The sequence below is a fragment of the Meriones unguiculatus genome, chromosome 3 (genome assembly GCF_030254825.1).
Source record: "Meriones unguiculatus strain TT.TT164.6M chromosome 3, Bangor_MerUng_6.1, whole genome shotgun sequence".
NCBI lineage: Eukaryota > Metazoa > Chordata > Mammalia > Rodentia > Muridae > Meriones > Meriones unguiculatus.
This window is the reverse complement of record NC_083351.1, coordinates 180,681,355-180,701,399: the sequence shown is the minus strand read 5'-3', so window position 1 is coordinate 180,701,399 and position 20,045 is coordinate 180,681,355. Positions and strand designations below refer to the sequence as shown.

General features: G+C 41.0%; 1 protein-coding gene across 4 annotated transcripts in view; it reads left to right on the top strand.

Annotated features, from left to right (window-relative positions):
• The window catches only part of Fkbp15 (FKBP prolyl isomerase family member 15), a 56,912-nt gene that overhangs the window by 24,489 nt on the left and 12,378 nt on the right, over positions 1–20,045 (top strand). For 3 of the 4 annotated variants that reach the window (XM_060381155.1, XM_060381154.1, XM_060381153.1), the window contains exons 10-21: positions 771–913; positions 1,341–1,398; positions 2,882–2,989; positions 5,651–5,744; positions 6,690–6,796; positions 10,563–10,677; positions 12,517–12,626; positions 13,463–13,570; positions 14,347–14,441; positions 15,595–15,697; positions 18,178–18,349; positions 19,863–19,999. In XM_060381155.1, coding sequence (XP_060237138.1) covers positions 771–913; positions 1,341–1,398; positions 2,882–2,989; positions 5,651–5,744; positions 6,690–6,796; positions 10,563–10,677; positions 12,517–12,626; positions 13,463–13,570; positions 14,347–14,441; positions 15,595–15,697; positions 18,178–18,349; positions 19,863–19,999 — 1,350 coding nt within the window. The remainder of the gene's footprint in view (positions 1–770; positions 914–1,340; positions 1,399–2,881; positions 2,990–5,650; positions 5,745–6,689; positions 6,797–10,562; positions 10,678–12,516; positions 12,627–13,462; positions 13,571–14,346; positions 14,442–15,594; positions 15,698–18,177; positions 18,350–19,862; positions 20,000–20,045) is intronic. The other variant, XM_060381156.1, reaches the window with a different exon arrangement.

Sequence of the window (20,045 nt, the reverse complement as noted above, 5' to 3'; positions counted from 1 at the left end):
AAGGAGAAGTTAATGATTTATATAGAAGTCTTTAAAAATGAGCACACTCTTTAAAATAACATTGATTGATTGATAGTGTGCTTGCACATGTGTGCACATGCATGCTACAATTCATGTGTGAAGGTCAGAGGACTACTTCTAGGAATCAGTTCTCTCCTTCCACCACAAGGGTTCTGGGAGTCGAGTTCAGGTGGTCAGGCTTGGCTGGAAGTGTTTTACCTACATAGTCTTCTGGGCTCAAGAGTATACCTTTTATCCAGTAATTTAACTTACAGGAATTAAAATCAGGGACTATGTGAGATGATGTACAAAGATCTAGATATAGAGCTATTTGTTAACGTATTATTTGTGATAGAAATAAGCCATCTAGTTATGTGAGATAGGTTTTTATAATAAGTACATACTTATAAGTTCTTTTAAAAAATCCTGTGAAGAATTTACCTTGTCGACTGTAGCAGGAAAGAGCATGACCTTGAAGTTAGACATACTTTTCAGTAGCTGAGAACAGTGAAGATAGATATTTAGTGACGTGGAAGTTCACTAATGGATAACCAAGTAAGCAGAACAGCTTTGAAGCTATGGCCCCATTTGTAAAAGCATAGGCGGATTCATTCATTCACGCAGATGACGTAATGGTAGCTGAGTTGTAACTAACCATTTTTTTGTCTTTTGCATTTTTAATTTACCTGTACTGAATAGGCAGCTCATTCTTATGCTAAAGAATAAGCGCAAGTGTGGAAGGGCAAGTGTGTACTTTTGTTCCACCCTAGGCCAAGTTTGCCCGAGATTCTGGCTCTGATGGCCACAGCATGTGCTCCAGGGATTCTGCAGCCCCCTCCCCCGTACCCACTGCTGACAGCCTCTCAGCTGATTCTGTTGTGACACCACCTGCAACACTGCCTCTCAAACCCGGGTAAGACGTTAGGGCCATGGCAAGCAAGATCTAGGAGCCTTCAACATGCTTCTTGATGTATAGTTTAAAACTACAAGTGATTTGAAGTAATTGAAAAAACAAGATCAGGAAAGTGCTGCATCAACTTCTTCTGGCAATGGATTGATAACTGTAAAAGTGGTCATAGAATACCTCCAAAACTTAGGAAGGAAGCTGAGCAAAGGTCAAAGGGTGTGAATACAGAATGCAGGGCCTATGGGAAAGTGGAGCGAATTTGAATGAAAGATTGTTCAGCTTTGGTGGTTCAAGGATTGTACAAAAAAGAGGGCTTAAAATTCTGTTTTAGCTATTCAGTTCAACATTTTAAAAACAACGTTTTAAAGCCAGTTTGATATGGACTTGCGATTATAGATTTTGTATTATCTCAGGATTTTTTATTTGATTTCAGGGAGCCGGTTCTTCGTTCCAAATCTAACTCTGTCAGTGAACAGCTTACTGTAAATGTAGTAAGTATGAGTCTGTACCCCTAAGCTCTGGAATGCTTGTTTCATGTGCCTAGCACATGGCTGAGAGCCACTGATGTAGGATAGAAATTAATCGTTACTAAATTCATTTTATTCTACTTGGAAATTAATCAGTAGAAATTAGCCTGGCCATTTACTTCCACAGATCTGAATTAAAAGATATATGGCCCTGAGAAAATGATCTAACTTTTCAAATACTCAGTTTCTTCATTATTACGGTGAAAATAATTTTTACAGCCTCATTTACAGTTCTGTGAGGATTAAGGATATTTGTAAAGCTCCGAGAGCAGAGCCCACGTTAAGCTGTTTTTAATGAGTGGCAGCTCTGGTATCACTGGGATGGTATACTAGCTCTGGCACGAGGATCGGAGTGGAGCCCTCAGGTAAAACGCGCTTTCATCTTAGAGATGCCATTCATCCCAACAGGAATGGGTTAGAGGTTAATCCTTGGCTGTCTTTGATGCTTATTCTGTGTGACCTTCAAGAACTTACTCTCTAAACATAGTTTTATTTCTTTATCTGTAAACTGACATAAGGAAATGAACACTTCTTAAGTTTTCAGTATTATATCTGGCATATTGTTCACATTATAATTGATGCTAATACAATTTTATGTTATGTATATTTATCTCAAAAAGAACAAAATACTACCACTGCCCTCACCATCAAAGGTGTATATAGGAGGGGTATTGGCAAGCACTCATTTAACTGAAAGAGTAGGCATCCTGTACTTTATTCTCTCAGAGGCACGAGGCTTCTTCATCCATGATTGACTCTGAGCAGGTTACTGATTTTCTGTTTCCCCAACGGTCAGACAAGAGGACCACCTGTTATTTCAGTAAGATTTGGATCTGAATGCTTGGTCCATGCAGGCTTTGAGTGCGCTGGAGGTGGACCAGATGGTAGACAAAGAACTTCAAGCTCAAGCAAGGCCTTCCCCTACCACTGGGACACTAGGTGATGGACGGGTGAAGCCGGCCTTCCTCCAGCCCTGTGCGCACTCAGCCACAGCAGGAAGCGCCTCATAGGCAATTGGTCTGATGTAGGTAAAGACTGTTCTAAACCCAGCAGGATAAACCAAATGTGCGTGTGCACTCTCACTTGGTTTAAAAGAGATCATGCATACGAAATCCATCCATTCCTATATAGGGACTTACTTTTACTGTTGGTATTAACTGTTTACTTCTATACATGACATCTTTAATTCTTACTTTCTTTTGAGGAGGATATAGGGATCGCATATGAGCTAAATGTGCACAGATAGACATCTTTCTTGTCACTATTTTCTCAATATTGTATTTACATAGTATTTGTATTGTATTTGGTATCATCAGTTCTTGATTTCTAGAAGAAATGGTTTCTAATAAGTAAGAGTGGAGCTAAGGGTTTTGACACAAGGCAAAGGAGTACACCTGTTTGAAAGCAATAAACCTCAGTCACAGTAGTGTTTGTACCTTCTTTTCAGAGTCCTGATACAGTCAAGGCCAAGCTGATCTCTCGGATGGCTAAAATGGGTCAGCCCATGCTGCCTATCCTTCCACCACAGCTGGACTCCAATGACTCAGAAACTGAAGTATGTCCCCTTCACTGTATTACAATGAGAAGTGTGGGTGCTGTCATCTTTTTCTTTGATTCAAATCAGTGCCTTTGCTGCTTCTAATCCAGAGTCACTGAGATCAGTGTGGGTACATGTCCTTTACCGTGACTAGCCTGTCTCGGAATAGAGGTGAGCCCTGCATATCTGACCAAGCTCTAGTTCCACACAGGACACAAGAACTAGACCAGGAGGTTTGGTTAGCGTTCATGTGACGGGATATGCAGTGTGTGGGCTCACAATGTCTAGCTGCCTGTCTGGAAGTGATCGGTCTGCTGCATGTTGAGGACAAGGCTCCGTCTTCAGACAAGAAGACATGCAGCTATCGCAGGCACTGCTTTAAAAGTTTCTTTTCCTCTTTTAAAATGTGTTACTTTCTTATTTTTTTATGCATATGGGTGTTTTGCCTGCATGCATGTCTACATTTTTACAGATACTCAATGCTTTTTCCTTTGAGACTGAGTCTCACCATGTTGCCTAGGCTCTTATATTCAAGTGACTTCCGACCTTAGCCTCCCCAGTGCATAGGATTATAGGCACATACCACTGCTTCCGGCTTTCAGCCGTGTTTGTTGATTGAGTGTTTAGATCAGTTTTGAAAATACTGGTCTTCTTGCCAATGTTGTTTAAATATCAAATTGTTACATTTTATGACTTTTTATACAATGCTTTTCCGCATTTAAATATATTATTTAGAAGTTCAAGAATTTTATTGAAATCAAATCTACTAATCCCCCTTGTTTTTTGCTTTTGATGTTGTGCTTAGAAAGTATTCCCAGGTCTGGGGAGATAGTTCAATGGTGAACTGTTTGCTGTGCAAACCCCAGCACCCACAGGAAAGCCAGGTGCAGTGACTCAGGCCTGCAATCCCAGCTCTAAGGAGGCACTGACAGGGGGATCTCTGGGGTGTGTGAGTTAGCCAGGCTAGTCAGTGAGTGAGCTCTAGGTTGCGGGGGGACCCTGAATCGAAATTAAGGTGGAAAGTGATCATGCCAAACATCCAGTGTTAACCTCTGACCTCCACATGCACAGAGTGCACAAGTGCACATGCCTTCCTGTATACACACATGAACACATACAAACACATGCAAAAAAAGCATTCCCATTTTTATACTTCAGAAACATAGCATCATATCTTCAGAAGCACAATTATTTTATATTGATTTAGATCTAAATTTATAATCCAAGCTTAAGCCTTTTTTCAATGATTAGCTTGTTACTGATAAAACAGTCCTTTCTCAAGTGAACTGAAATATATAATATATTGATTTTTAAGAATATTTTCATTTGATATAAAATGAAAATTAATGATATAAAATATGCTCTGAAATAGGTGTTATTTTTTTATAGTATTGATTCATTTTTTTCCTGGCAAAGATATAAAATGTAACATTTTAAATGAAAGCTTACTGGTTTTTTACTGTTTTCAAATGAAATTTGAGTATTATAATTCATTAAAAATCAATTTTTTGATATATAATTAATTAAAATTTAAGTATAATTAAAATTAAAAGTTACTTATTTCATTATTAAAAATTGTAAAGAAAGAATATGTTTAACAAAAAGCATTTTCTTTACATATTGCTTTATAAACTAACTTTCAAAGTTAGTGTTATAAATACCTTTGTGAATATCAGTAATATACGTAGTGTTTTGCTCTAAAGTACATTGCTTTAAAGGTCTTCTACTACCATAATTTCCTTTACTCTCCTGGTAGACATGGAAATCAGTAATAATTTAAAAGTGGACTGATTTTCCCAGAAGAGAACATCTGGGGCTGGGGAAAGCTCAAAAGTATAAGAACGATCAAGAGGCGACAGCCCCAGACCACAGCACAGCAAATAATAGTCACAGGAATCATGTGTCAGACTTGGTGTCCTTGCATGAAGCAGGAATACAGAGCAGCTTTGCTTAGAGTTACAGCTTTGGTTTTATGAATTTTTAAAACTTTTAAGAATGAGAACAAACAGCCAGGTGTGGTGACACACACCTTTAATCTCAGCACTTTCGAGGCAGAGACTGGAGTGTCTCTGAGTTTGAGGCCAGCTAGTCCACAGAGTAAGTTCCAGGATAGCCCTGACTGCATAGAGAGACCTTGTCTCAAAAAAACCAAAACACCAAGCAACAACAACAACAACAGAATTAGGACAGATAGCCTAGGTGGACAGGACATTACAAAAGCCAGCTTGCTAGTGAAGTGCAGTGACTCCTGCTCTGTCCAGTTTTCTGTGGGTGCCCTGAGGTCTGAAGTTGCTTGGCAATTCCTTTCCTTGTAAGAGGCTCTTCTTGTGGGAACAAGTTAGATCCGTGGGGTAGCTGGTGGTGAGTTTGTTCTGTAGAACTGTCAGTTTAGCTGCTGGAAATGATCAAACACCAACAGAACATCTGTAGAAATGAACTGTGTATAATTACTTGAATGATTTGTAAGAATCATTGCTTAATGATTTATAAACTTGTACTCTCTTGCGTAATTGAGTGCTTCCTCCATATAACTTATTTCACTGACTACTGCCTTTCTGCCTGCCTTTTCTTCCTCTTTCTTGACTAGGAATCCTGTCTTGTGAGCAGAGTTAGAGACGGGCAGCCTTTGTCGTCAGCCAAAGGCTTACACTTAGTGACCAACCCTTGTGCTTCTTTCAGGATGCAAATGTGTTGCGAGGGGCTGGGCAGCCCCCAGTGACGCCGCCCATTCAGTCTTCTCTTCAGCCGGTGTTACCACAGATGGCCTCACAGGGTAAGGAAGGGGACTCTAAGGCTGGGCTCTTGAGTTGAATCAGTTTTCATCAGTGTTCCTTAGATTATTAGCTTGCATTGTTAATGTTGGGGCCTGGGTTAGAGACTAAAACTTGCCAGTTAGTCCCCAAGTGGAACACTTTCAGGCTTCGATGTATTCAGCCTGTAGTGCTTTCTGCTGTGTTGCATTATCTCTTTTGGAAGTCTGTGCTCAGCTGTAGAGACAGCTCGGTGTGTGTTATTTTGCACTTGTGTCAGCTGATGGGATTTGAGTCATTGTTTCCGTCCATTGCTGGGATGCCCATGGGGCTTCTTCAGGATATTAAGGGAAGGGCGTGCTCTGGTTTAAAGCTTGGGAATGTCAGGTGCTAGTTCTGATTTCTAAGTGAAGGAAAGTTTCTGGAAAGAGCCGCACTTGACACTGACCCTTCTGTATGGCTGGCTGACTGATAAGAATGCCAGTGATTGTGGAAAGGCAAGGATCCAGCAGGTTCAGAGACCAACTGTAAATTATCTTGTGCTATCTTTAGCACACTTAAAAGCCATTATTGCCCTTCTCTGTGTGTGACCTAATATCTCTGACGCTACTAGATAAATCTTTCAGAATGTACAGAATACTAATCTCCACCATCCAGAAGCTAAGAATGTGGTTAGAAAGCATCTGAGGTCTGAAACTAAGACCTTCTGCCTTTCTGGAACATTCCTACCTGGAGTTTCCCCTACTAAATTTAAAAAGCATCGAAATTTGTGAAAACTTTATACAACTGTTAACTGTGTAAAAACATGGAATTTGGAGTAATCTGAGTCTGTGCTCCCAAGCCATGATCACACATATTTGGCTCCAAAATAAATTATCTTTTATTTCTTTCAAGATGAGAGTTGGTATTTTTGCATTGACACAAGAAGCAAACAGGAATAACAGTAAAAATATCTTGATTTATTTTAGCACATCAGCCATCTGTTTCTGGGCTCCAAACACCCTCTGCTGCCTTGCTGCAAGCTGCACCCCTCGATTCCCATTCAGCTGTATCTGGAAATGCTCACAACTTCCAGGTAACTATTTTTAATTAACTACTTTGTTTGTTTGTTGTTGTTGTTTGTTTGTCTGTTTTTCAAGACAGGGTTTCTCTGTGTAGCCTTGGCTGTTCTGAACTTGTTTGTAGACCAGGCTGACCTCGAACTCACAGAGATCCTGCCTGCCTTTGCCTCCTAATTGCTGGGATTAAAGGCGTGCACCGCTACCACTGCCGCTGCCACCACCTGTTCTAATTTTTTTGTTATTTTGAGAGGGGGTCTTACTATATAGTCTTGGCTGATCTGGTTCTCTCTCTCTCTTCTTATGTGTATGTATATATGTGTGTATGTATGTATGTATGTATTATTATGTATTACACACATACATACATACATATATATACAAACACACACACACGAATTTTTGTTTTTGCCTCAGCACCTGTTCTTCTTCTGTGGCTGGCGAATCTTCCTGCCTCAGATACCTTTCCAGAGTTTCTATCTTTGTCGGAAGTCCTGCCATCTTCTCTTGCCTCAACTATTCAACTCTTTATTAAGCCAATCAGAAGGTATTGGAGGGAGTGTTTACAAAATATGATGCCTGCCTGAGGAGTTAGAATGACAAAACCTTTGGAGAAATGGAGCAGCAGTTAGGAGCACTGGCTATTCTTGCAGAGGTTCCAAGTTCAATTCCCAGCACGCACAGCTCACAATTGTCTGTAGCTGTAGTCCCATGGTATCTGCTGCCCTCTTCCAGTGTACAGACGAAACATCCATAATGAATAGACAAATAAATCTAAAAATAAAAAGACACAGAGCGCTCCCTGCGGTCTACAATTACAAAGCCAAAGTCCGACCTCTAACCAGATCTCTGCCAGTACAGAAACCAGCATTTGGATTATATTTAATTGAACACACACACACACACACACACACACACACACACACACCTCACCAGGTGGGCCTCAAACTCTCAGTGATCTGGTTGTCTCCTGCCTCCTGAGAGCTAGGACTAAAGGTGTGCACCACTACACCCAGCCCTCAGGTGACAAGGTTATTTTAAAAACCTCTTAGGCATGAGATGTAATTTATGTTCTTCTTGTATGAACATAGAAGACCCCTTCTCTCTATTTTACATAGCAGCAGTTCTCTATAATGGGGCTTTCTTTGGACCACCAGCTCCCAAATAATGACACAGAGAGACTTATTATATTTATTATTAGCTTTGGGGCACTATAGCTGGGCAGATTCTGAGCTGTTCTAACCCAGCAAATACTGGTCTGGCATGTCCCGCCACAGTCTTTTAGTCCTTGCTTCTTTCTGTCTGTTTGGCTGGGAACTTCTGCATCTCCAGTTCCCAGCTGCGAACCCCTCTCTCTCTGCCTCCTAATCCTGCCTCAGCTATAGGCCATTCAGCTCTTTATCTGACCAATTATAATAACTACTGAGACAGGAGATGCTTTATAATAATGACAGTACTAGGGTTTTACTTGTGGTCCGATCTCTGTCAGCACAGAACTCAGCATTTGAGTAATACAAGGGTAATCTTTACGTAGTGCACAAAGCGTCACTCCAACAGCTGGCTGCCTGGACAGTCGCCCGAGATTCCTCTGCAGTGTAGGAGCATCCATGTCTCCAGTCTGCAGCCCAGAATATCTGACGACTTATTTGTGAAGCAGGAATGTTGAAGGACTGGCCTACCTGGTCTTGGCAAAATCGAAAGTCAGTTTTCTCTGTGTCTGGCTTGTCCACAGTTTGAACAGCATGCTATCAGCAGTTGAGGCAAGGGCAGTTTTTTCCCCCTGATGGTTAGCTTTGGCACATTTGAAGCAAACTCCATGTGGAAGTTCTTCAGTGCCCATCATCTTCTTTGAAGTGGTATGGGGTGCTGCCAGGAGCAGGGCGTGTCTCACTGTCAAAAAAAGCCTTTTATTATTAAAACATATTTAAATGCCATATTCTGTAGATCTCTCTATCTATAGTGTATCTGAATAGGCAAACATTGCTTGTTTCTAGGTATTTATTGTCTGTTTAACTTTGAAAACATTAACAGGAGGCTAAATAAAGCGTATTTCTGTAATTAGCTAAACTAGCACCTAACAAGAGTTCAGGTTGATTGACTGGCTACACAGTTTGCAAGAGCAGCTTTCAAAAGGACTAGAACGGCACATTGCATTTGTGAATGAGTTGTATAGGTACAGTACCCCAAACAAGAGTTGAATATAAACAGTAGGTTGTAGTGAGAACAACCTTAAATTTTTATCAACACACAAAAATCTACACCAACGTAAAACATTTGGCTTGTTGATGCTCTTTAGTTTAAAAGTAGATTCAATAATCTACCCTTTTATCCTATTATTTCTAGATTCTTCCCTTTTCTTTATTTAACACCCCCCCTGTCCCCTAGCAATTGATAGGGAAGAAAGAATAGAGGAAAGTATAAGAAAGAGAAAGAAATCCCTGAGTCTAACCACCTTTACTTGTCTCCTCCATTAACAACTTGTAACCAGGGGCTGCAGAGATGGCTCAGTGGTTAAGAGCACTGTCTGCTCTTCCAAAGGACCCGGGTTCAATTCCCAGCACCCACATGGCAGCTCACAACTGTCTATGACCCCAACTCCAAGGGATCTGACACCTTCACACTAATACACATAAAATAAAATTTAAAAAAAATTTTTAAAAATAAAAAACAAAAAACAACAACTTGTAACCAACCCCCTTAAATGACAACAAAGATCCATTACCCATCAAACGGCCAAAAACCACCTACCCTACCTCTTGGGAATGGGACATAATTCTCTTGAGATTGCTTCTTGATGTCTGGGGTGGGAGGAAGGAATCTTTTGGGGGCCCTAAGAAAACTGGGATATTGGCCAACTCCTGGGAAATAATCTGGTGTTCCTATGGGGAAGAATGACTCTCCTTTAAATGACAGCTGATATTTATGGAGCATGAGCCTTCTGCCAGGCACTTAATTTGCCTGTATCCCTTCATTTAGTGCACATAGCAAATCCCATAAAGCAATACATCTTCCTTTCACAGTTGATACTCCAGTTCAGAAAAATGAGATCTGCTGGTCACTCAGATAAGCCTCAGAATCTTGCAAGGGTACTGGACATGGTGGCATAAACCTGTAATCCCAGCATGAGGTTGCTGGTAGCTGGAAGATCAAGAATGCAAGAGTATCCTTAGCTTTATAGTGATTTTGAGGCCAGCCTGAGCTATATGAAACCATGTTTGAAAACACACACAAACAAAACAATCTAGGGGGTGAGCAATGGATGGCTCAGCTGTTAGGAATTCACCATATTTGGTGGCTTAGAAACTCTCACATACTTGTACATACCCACACATAGACACACATGCATACATATTTAAACAAACAAACAAACAAACAAACAAAATCCTTTTAAATGAAAAAAGACCCTAGCAGTGGAGAAACATCCTCAGACATTCAGGAAGCTGGCTAGTTTAGTTTAGAATTTTAAGAAATGTTTTTTTTTTTTTTTCTTCAAAAAAACTAAACAAGATTTGCTTAGTTTTAAATTTGCCTTAAAAATACACCTGGTAGTAGGAAGTAAATTCCCACTTCATTAAATCATATTACCAGAGGACTAGGTAGTGACCCAGGATTCCTGTTCCTCAGGTTTTGGGTAGGACTGGAGTGACCAGGTACCATCAAGTCCCATAGACAACTGCCTCACTCTTATTTCATCGTTTCCAGCCTTAGTCACCAAGCCTCCTCCCTGTTTATCTGCTTTGTTCTATCATAGGAAACTAAGCAAGTAACTTGTCACTTTCTCAGCCCTATGCAGGTGTGCAAGCCCACACATATCCCCAGGCGACCTCAGTTGCCTCCCAGCTGCAGCCTGTTCGGCCCTTGTGCCCGGCACCACTGTCTCAGGCTCCCCACTTCCAAGGTAGGGATAACTTCCTCCTTCCAGTTTCTCATCTGCCCTTGCTGGGCTCTCCTCCTTCCCATTCTGTTTTCATTTTTCCTCTAACAGCTCTATACTCTTTCTTTCTTTCCATTGTTTGTTTTAGCAGCTTGAGATGTAATTTATATACCATATAATTTAAACATATCATTCAAAGACAATACAATACATGTTCTGTATGTGTATATGTGTGCATATATATGAATGCACAGCTATGCACACCTGTGGACATGTATGTGGAGGCCAAAACAGAGCATTGGATGTCTTTTCTTTTGTTCTGCAGCTTATTGTTTTGAGATGAGGTCTCTCACTGAACTGGAAACCTGCCATTTTGGGTAGACCAGCTAGCCAGGGAAATTTCAGGATCCATCTGTGTCCACCCTACGGTACTGGCATTACTGGTGTCCGCAACCATGCTCAACTCTTTTTAGTTAATCTAGATAGGTGCGGGGGATTCACACTCAGGTCCTTGATCTGTGGAGCAAACATTTTACTGGCTGAGCACTTCCCAGACCCCAGGATTTTTTTTTTAAGGAAATGTTCAGAATTGTGAACCTATCACAACAGTCTGTTTTTAGAACATTTGCATCTTCCCCAAAGGCCCTTTGTGCCCATGGGATGGGCTTTCTCCTGCCATGCTCCCCTACCAGCTTTTTAAATTCTTCTGTCAGAGTGACAGCTTAAAGCAGATAGTGGAAGAGCAAACAGTGGAGGTACTGGGAGGAAGCAGGCAGACTGCTATGGGCATTTAGTTACTCAGATGAAAACTATTTTGTTAAACATTATGAATTAGGAAAGTAATTCACTTTAGTAAAAATGTCAAGCAATACAAAATGGGATAAAGTGTTCTCTTTGTCATTAACCTTCTGCCCTCTCTTACAGTTGCTTGGGTAACTTTGTATGTCTTTTATGCACTTGAGCAAATGTAGACATCTTCTGTAAACAAAGCAAGTGAAATGTGTCCCATGTGTTGCTTTCCTGCCGACATGTGCACCTTGTCTTTTGCTTGGTAATCACTTTGGCATCAGGATAGTGGCAAGAGGAAACAAGTACATCCAACAGCTCAGCTGAAGTTCTGCAGTGGGAAGGGCTTCCTAAATGTACCCTTTGCCTGGAGCCCTGTCACTTCTCCATCTTTGAAACACTTCTGCATCTCTGCAGCCTGACATTTCCTCTGGCTCACCCACCTCTCCATCACTATTCCCGGAGACACAACTACATATTTTCATCACAATAAAGCTTAATACTATTTTTAAGATGCTACTTTTGTACTTTGTACATGGTCTTTTTTTCTACACTTGAAATCACCTCCTTTAAAAAATATTTTTGAGACAGCATCTCCTGTAGCCCAGGCTGATCTGAACCCTGAATCCTCTGTGCGCCTAGTGAGTTACAGTCATGTACCACCATGCCCATCTTGAATTTAAAACACTCGTAATGATTTGTTTATATGTCAGTTTCCCAGCTGTAGCCCGCTAAGATCTGGAATCATATTTTATTCATGACTGTATTCCTAGTGTCTTTGCAATACCTGGCATGCAGTTGGTGAATGGGAAAACAACGTTGGAATTACAGTAGTCCAAAGTGGAAATATTTGGACCAATGTGCATTTGGACCGTATCTTAGCTCTTGAAGTATTTTGCAGAAATTTAACTTAGTTATTAGTAGCTTGGGAGCCCCTTTGTCTTTATCCTCTCTTCAATGTCTTCTCTTGACAATGTGAAATCACCTATCATAGTTCCTCATACATGATCCTTTCTTTCCTCTGCTAAAACTGCCCTTGCTTTTTTCACACATGGTTTCCTTTTCATGTCTGTTTAGGATCAGGTGACATGATGTCCTTTCTCATGACTGAAGCGAGGCAACACAACACTGAAATTCGAATGGCAGTCAGCAAAGTGGCTGATAAAATGGATCATCTCATGACTAAGGTGATTGAGTCAGAGCTGAGGCTCTGTTGAAAATGGTGCAGTTGGGCCAAAGGATGGCTTAGCAGGTAAAAGTACTTGCTGAATAAGCCCACCAATTAGAATTTGATTCCTGAAATTCATCATGGAAAAAGAGAACTGACTCCTGGTAATTATACTCTGACTTCTGTACATACACAGGTGTATATGTCTGTATTCATGCACTCTATATGTAAACATGATAATAGACTATTTTAAATAAGTAGCTGTGGGTATAACAAAGACACATTGTTTACGTGTATGGAGTTGTAATAAAGAGATAATAAATAAAGGGCAGGGTGGCAGTTCACTGATGACGAGTGCTTGCTGCCCTTGCAGAGGATCCAGGTTGTTCCCAGTAACCACATGTGGCTCACAGTCATTCATAACTCTAGTTCCAGGAGACCCGATGGCCCTCTTCTCATCTCTGATGCACCAGGCACACACATGGTGCACATACATCCTTGCAGGCAAAGCACTCAAGACATAAAATAAATCTAAAAACATTTTTTTTTAATTTTAAAAAGAGATAATAAAATATTAAAAGGGGGGTAGGAAGTGGGCAATAGTAAGATGTAAACAGGAGCAGCCACAACTGTAAGAAAACTCTTCCTTGGTTTCCCGTATTCATAGTTCTTAGCCATTTCCCTAGAAAAGGGGTTATCTCTATTTTGGGATCAAGTTAGCAGGAGGAAGCAAGTGTGCATTTAGATACTGTCTCAGAAATTTTTTAGCTCTCTCAAAAAAGTGATTAGTCCTGGGTGAATTGTATTTCCTCACTTATACTTGTTCACAGGGTCTTTCTGGCTTTGCTTTTGCAGGTTGAAGAGTTGCAGAAGCATAGCTCTGGCAATTCCATGCTTCTTCCTAGCATGTCAGTCACAATGGAAACAAGCATGATTATGAGCAACATCCAGCGAATCATTCAGGTGAGGACGACTGGGAATACAGCACAGCCTGGAGGGCTTGTCCACACTCCCTCCTCAGGGTGCTACCCTTTAAGGTCTGTCCCTCACTGTAGAAATAGCATGTGTTGAATTCTACCGTTGGAAAAACTATTGTGGCTTAATTTGGCTCTGTGACTTATACTTTTGTTTTAGTAATTTTCCTTATTGCTGTGACCAATTACCTGACAAGAAACAACTCTAGGAAGCAAGGTTCATTTTGCATCCTAGTTTGAGAGCATACAGCCAGCCCATTGTGGCAGGTAGGAGTGGTAGCAGAAGTTGAGGCAACTGGTCTCTTTGAGCAAAAGGAGGTGGGACCTAGCTAGGAACTACATTCTACAAATCAAAATGACTTATGCTGTATGTAGTAAAAAAGAAACATTGCTTTTTAGCCCTATTTTAAACTCTTGTTTCATTTTATGACCATCTCAATCTTCAGCCTATCTAGCCTAGTGATTAAAATCCATTAGGTATAATTCAATTTGTTCCTTTAATAGTTATGTCTGTGGGGGAAGTAAGTCTTAGTGTTTGTTTCAAAATGTGTTCAGAAGGCCACTCATGGGTTCACGTTATTTAGCTGCACATCTTGGGGATACAGCCTTTCCTGGCAGGGAAGGCATGGTAGCAGGCCATCAGATGGCTGGTTCTGTTGCAGCTGCAGCCCAGGAGGCAGGGAGTGGATAGGAAGTGGGACCTTCCAGATACTTACTGGGTACTTTTAAGACACTTAACCACGAGAGTTGTATATTTGGATTTAGGAAAATGAGAGACTGAAACAGGAGCTCCTTGAGAAAAGCAGTCGCATAGAAGAGCAGAATGACAAGATCAGTGAACTCATTGAACGAAATCAGAGGTAATGGCAGGGACAAGGCTGGGGAGGGTAGACAAAGGCCTAGTGTGCATTTTCCACTATAATACACATTTGTTGAAGGCAGTATATTAATCACAGCTCTCTTCTCTACATTTTTGTTTTGTTTTTTGAACCTGAGGCCCTTGCACATACCAAGTACAGAATACCTCTGAGCTGCAACCTATTCCTCCGCATGTATTTCAACTATTTCTCTTTCTGCTCCTGTGTCAATTACTTGTTCTGCTTCAGCAGTAAAAGCTGAGGTGGCTGTGGATGGTATGAGACTTACCTGTGTTTGACTTTCAGCTCTGCCCTTCACTTATTGGGTGGCTTTGGGTATTTTGTTTATGTCTGCAGGCCTAGCTTCCTCATCTCTGAAAATGGTGTTGTATAGAAAATTATCCACTCTTTTCTGTGTGGGCTATTTTATCAATCAGAGCTCAACCAGAGCCTCATTGATTTCATAAAGCACAATCATTTCATACTTTTGGGCTTTGTGGGAGGTAGAAAGGTAAACAGAAATAGTCTCAAATCAGTATTTTACTTGAAAAAGTTCTTTTTTCCCATATTTCTCTTGTCCAGTGTTTTTGTCTCTCACAGGATAGGATTGGAAGAGTGGCTTCTTCTCTTCTTTTTCCCTAACAGTCTTTCTAGCCCCTTTTTCTTTTCTCCCATTAACATGCACCCTTGAATGTCTCCCTTCATTATGCAGAGTGAGTCATCTGTGGCCCAGATTGCCACCTCCTTAGTCACTGCAGGTAGCAGGGTTAATTTCTGCAGGTCTCAGGAAAGCTACATTCTTTCAGGTTGCTTGATTTTTTTTTTTTAAAGATTTAAAAAAAATATACATTTGGATGTTTGGCTTACATATCTGTGCATCATGTATGTGCAGTGCCCTGGGAGAGAAGAGATAGCTGGATCCCTTGAAACTGGAGTTACACATGGTAGCAGACCACCATGTCGGTTCTGGGAACTCAACCTGAGTCCTCTACAAAATCATCAAAGGCTCTTAACCTAGGAGCCATCTCTCCAGCTCCCTTCAGATTGTTTCTGAGGACGGCATGGAGCAATGTTAGGAGAACTGAGTAGGTTGCCTTGTACCTGTCAAACATTCAATGCTTGATAAATGTTTTCTTTGCCTTTATTTCTGTCTCAGGTATGTTGAGCATAGTAACTTGATGATGGAGAAGAGGAACAACTCACTTCAAACAGCCACAGAAAACACACAGGCAAGAGTATTGCATGCTGAACAAGAGAAGGTAAAAGAACAGGACAGAGGAAGGCCCAGGTTGGGAAGTGTTGAGCTGAGGTATAGTCCTACACGTGAACTTCTTGGGAAGAGACTTAGACCCTCCAACAGATTGTCATGTACTGATCACCTCTAGATGTGTTTACTAAATGTTTTGCAATAAGTTGACTCAAAAACAATGACTGAACTAGGGGTGATGTTTCATGTCTATAAGCTCAGCTTCTGCCAGGCAGAGGCACGAGAATCTGTAGTTCAAGGGTAGTCTGAGCTACATAATGAGATCCTCTCGGGGGAAAAAAAAAAGGAAACAAAAAGAAGAAAAATCCAATTACTTGTCTTCATAATTTGACAGTTGTGAGATTATTATACTTTATAAGAAGCTAAATTTATTCTTTTGATAGAATCAACAGAAAATTTCTGTTATGCCATGTAACAAATGAGCATGTTCTTAGTGGAATTTAAGACTGTCTAATTTGCTACTTCAGCTGTGTTTAGTTTGTTATTCATTTGGGATAGTTTTCGGTCATTTCACCTTCATCGGAAGTTCCCTGAGAATATTTAGTCTCTTTAAAGTTGGTACTTGTCTAGCATAGAAATGTTAGAAAGTGGCACAAATGCCATTTCTCACCAGCTTGATTGAAATTTTGGCAGTGGATGATGAAACATTTAGAATAGCTGACAGAGGAGAACTAGTGATATACAAAATTGTACATGGATTTGCTTTGATCTAGAAGTTCTGCATCTAGGACTATTCTAAAGGGCTCTTGACCACAAAGGGGATCATTGTATAAAATGGATCCAAGATGCTCATTGGTGTAATGAAAAGGACTAGAAACACTCCATATGTGCTGCCGTACAGATTAAACTATCTTACATCCACACAGTAGAATATGATACACATTTGAAAAAAAAAAGGAAGAGGACTCATATGTACTATTGAATATATAGCTTATCTGCTGTTTTATCTGGAATGTGTGAAGACTCAGTATGTATATAATAATCACTTTATATAAATATGAAGTTGGATACATATGTCTTTTGCTACATTTTTATTTATTTTGTGTTGTGTGTGTGGGTATGTGTGTATGTGTATATGCATTTGCTGCAGGGCACATGTGGAGGTCAACTTTCCAGTATCAGTTTTCTCTTCCTACCAGTCCTGAAAATTACCTCTTGGACCATCTTGCAAGCTCCTGAAAAAAACATTTCTGTGTGGTTATCAATATGAGGCAAGGCAGAACTGGATAGAGTGGAGGACTCTCACTATTTACTTTTTAAATACTTTAAAAATTTTTTGAGCAACAGACCATTATTTTTTTTAATTCTTTATTAATTACACTTTATTCACTTTGTATCCCCCCCCCCGTGGTTCCCTCCCTTCTCCCGTCCCAATTCCTCCCTTCCTCCACCCTCTGCATGCATGCCCTTCCCCAAGTCCACTGATAGGGGAGGACTTCTTTTCCTTTCTTCTGATCCTAGTCAATTAGGTCTCATCAGGAGTGGCTGCATTGTCTTCTTCTGTGGCCTGGTAATGCTGCTTCCCCCTCAAGGGGAGGTAATTAAAGAGCAGGCCAATCAGTTCATGTCAGAGACAGTCCCTGTTCCTATTACAATGGAACCCACTTGGATACTGACCTGCCATGGGCTACATCTGTGCAGGGGTCTTAGGTTATTTCCATGCATAGTCCTTGGTTAGAGTATCAGTCTCAGGAAAGACCCCTGTGCTCAGATTTTTTTGGTTCGCAACAGACCATTATTAAAGATTAATTTATGAACCATCGTTTTGAAAGACTTACATAAAATATAATCCAATCAACAAGAAGAAAGTAGAAAGCACCCAAGTTCTCTCTAGAACTATTGGCTATTGATGAAAAATGCCTGCAAGCTCTTTCCTTCACATATGGATCATTTTACAAAAACAGAATAATATTTAAAATACTATTTGATAATCTACTTGTATTCTTCATTTAGCAGTAGGTTCCTGCTGTATTCCATGCTGCTGAGTATTCTTTTCAAAAGCAATTTTGACAGCACACAGGATGAGTGTTTTACATTTTCCTTGCTTAGTCTCTTCAGTGTTTTGTGTTAGTTTTGCATTCTGTTATAACTTAATGCTGCATTGAACAGCCTTGCAACAAACTTGTTGTCATCACAGATAGTCCTTGTTTCTTTGTGTGCTTTTGAAATAGCTCTGTTACATAACAAAGGCTTGTCTGGAACTCCTTATGCTCCTGCCTCAGCCTCCCAAGTACTGGATTTTAGCTATGTGCCACATCTGGCTGTGTAGTATTTCCTAAGAACAGATTTCTGCAACAGAATTCACTCTGAACACTGGTATGTTTTCAAGACTTGATTTTAGCCCACTGCAGGTGAAAAGTATCCTTTTCTCCCTTCCTGTTTACCAGTTCCATTAGCTTAGAGTCACTGGAGGTTGAATCAGTACTTGGAATGCCTAGGTCTTAAGTGATGTCACCCTTTGTCACTGTTCAGGCCAAGGTGACAGAAGAGTTAGCAGCAGCCACTGCACAGGTCTCTCAACTGCAGCTGAAAATGACGGCTCGCCAGAAAAGGGAGACAGAGCTGCAGGTGCAGCTGACAGAAAGCCTGAAAGAGACAGATCTTCTCAGGGGCCAGGTCACCAGACTCCAGGCTGACCTCTCAGGTAAGTTCTCAGAGGAGAATGCCAGCAAGACTGCCATTTAAATTTAAGGCATTAAATGGCTTCCTTCCTGTCAGTTCCTATGTCATAATGTTCATGTCACTCATGAAGGACTGAGCATCAAGGGGGACTGGTGGAAGAACTACACGATTGTTTTACAGGAAGACACCCTCTCCCTCAACTCAGTTCTAAGTAATGAGTCGAACTGTTTCTCTGTTTGAGGAAATACTGACTCATAACTCATGGACTTTGAAGAAGCACTTCCTGTTGTGGTTTGAAACTCGTTCCTGGAGAGTGGATTGCTGTGTGCCAGCTTGGACTCAAGGCCCAGAGCTCTGCCATAAAACAGTCCTGCTGGCTACTCTTCTGCTCATTTTGTTTTGCTTTTCATCATGATCTTCTCTTAGAATAATTGTGTTTAGGGTGGTGTAACCATCATTTGGTGTGCTCGCCATCAGTAGTATCTCCAATCCTTTCCAAAATCTGCCTCTTTCACAAGTTTCTCCAGGTTTTTCTAGACTATTTGATCTTCCTTTAAAATCTTTTATCTCTTAGTGCATTATTCTGGTCATTGAAATAGCCTTTGATAAGCATCATTTATAAGTCTATTCTTCTCTCTGGAATATAAGTCCCTGGAGGGCAAGGGCAGTGATTTATTCTTTGTAAAATCCCTTCCTCCATATAAGGGTGTTCAATGCTTGGCACAAGGGAGTGATGAAGACATGCTGATTAGCTAAAAGTTTGTGAGTGCCGGCTTGTTGACTCATATCCTGGTGTAGAGAAGCCTGTGTGGAAGGCATCTGGGACCAGTGGGCAGGGACAGAGACAGCATCAGCGTGTTGGAGGCACACTTCCCTGTCCAAGACAAAGTTCAGAATTACTGGCAGCATTGGGAAGGTGATTTCTTGAGGATGCATCCCTTCTCTTACAAAGCACTACTTGGCCACCTCAAGCAAACATACTGGACAATTTTAGATTTGAATGTCATGTAGATCTCTCACTTCTGCTCTTGTAGTTCCCCTGACTGTTCCCTGTGACAGTTACTTCAAGAGCTAGCTTTGAGACAAGTTTTAGTATACTAAATTAAAAGATAACCCCCACCCCCAACCTTATTTGAGAAGGGATATTTGGAAAGCAAATTCTTGATCAAATGTCCTAGCTACCAAGAAAGCTGAGAGTGTTACCCAGGCAGTGAGAAGGCACCTGAGCTTTACTCGACAAAGACACCCCATGTGGTTGTATAGCAATGTGACCAGTGTGAAAGGTGTTCTCTGACTGTCCAGGGAACATTCTCTCCTACGTTGCATGTGTGGAAGGAGGTGTATGCATACAGAAGTTACCTTTTCCGGGTTGACGGGCTGACTGCAGAGTCAGTGCAGGGCGTGCTGATTCTTATTGCAGGTCAGGGCGGATCGTTCATGTGGTAGTATTGGGAGATTAAAGCATGCAGCTTTGAAAGAGCTTCTGGGATTGTAGAACTCTGGATCTACAGTCAAGTCTCCCTTCTCTGTCCTAGAGCTCCGAGAAGCCTCTGAGCAAACACAGTCCAAATTTAAAAGTGAAAAGCAGAGCCGCAGACAGCTGGAGCTCAAGGTGAAGTCCCTGGAGGAAGAATTGACTGACCTCAGAGATGAGAAGGAGTCCCTGGAAAAGGTAAGTTCCAAGGCCAAGTTCCTATTGGACCCAAGTGGCCAGGCAT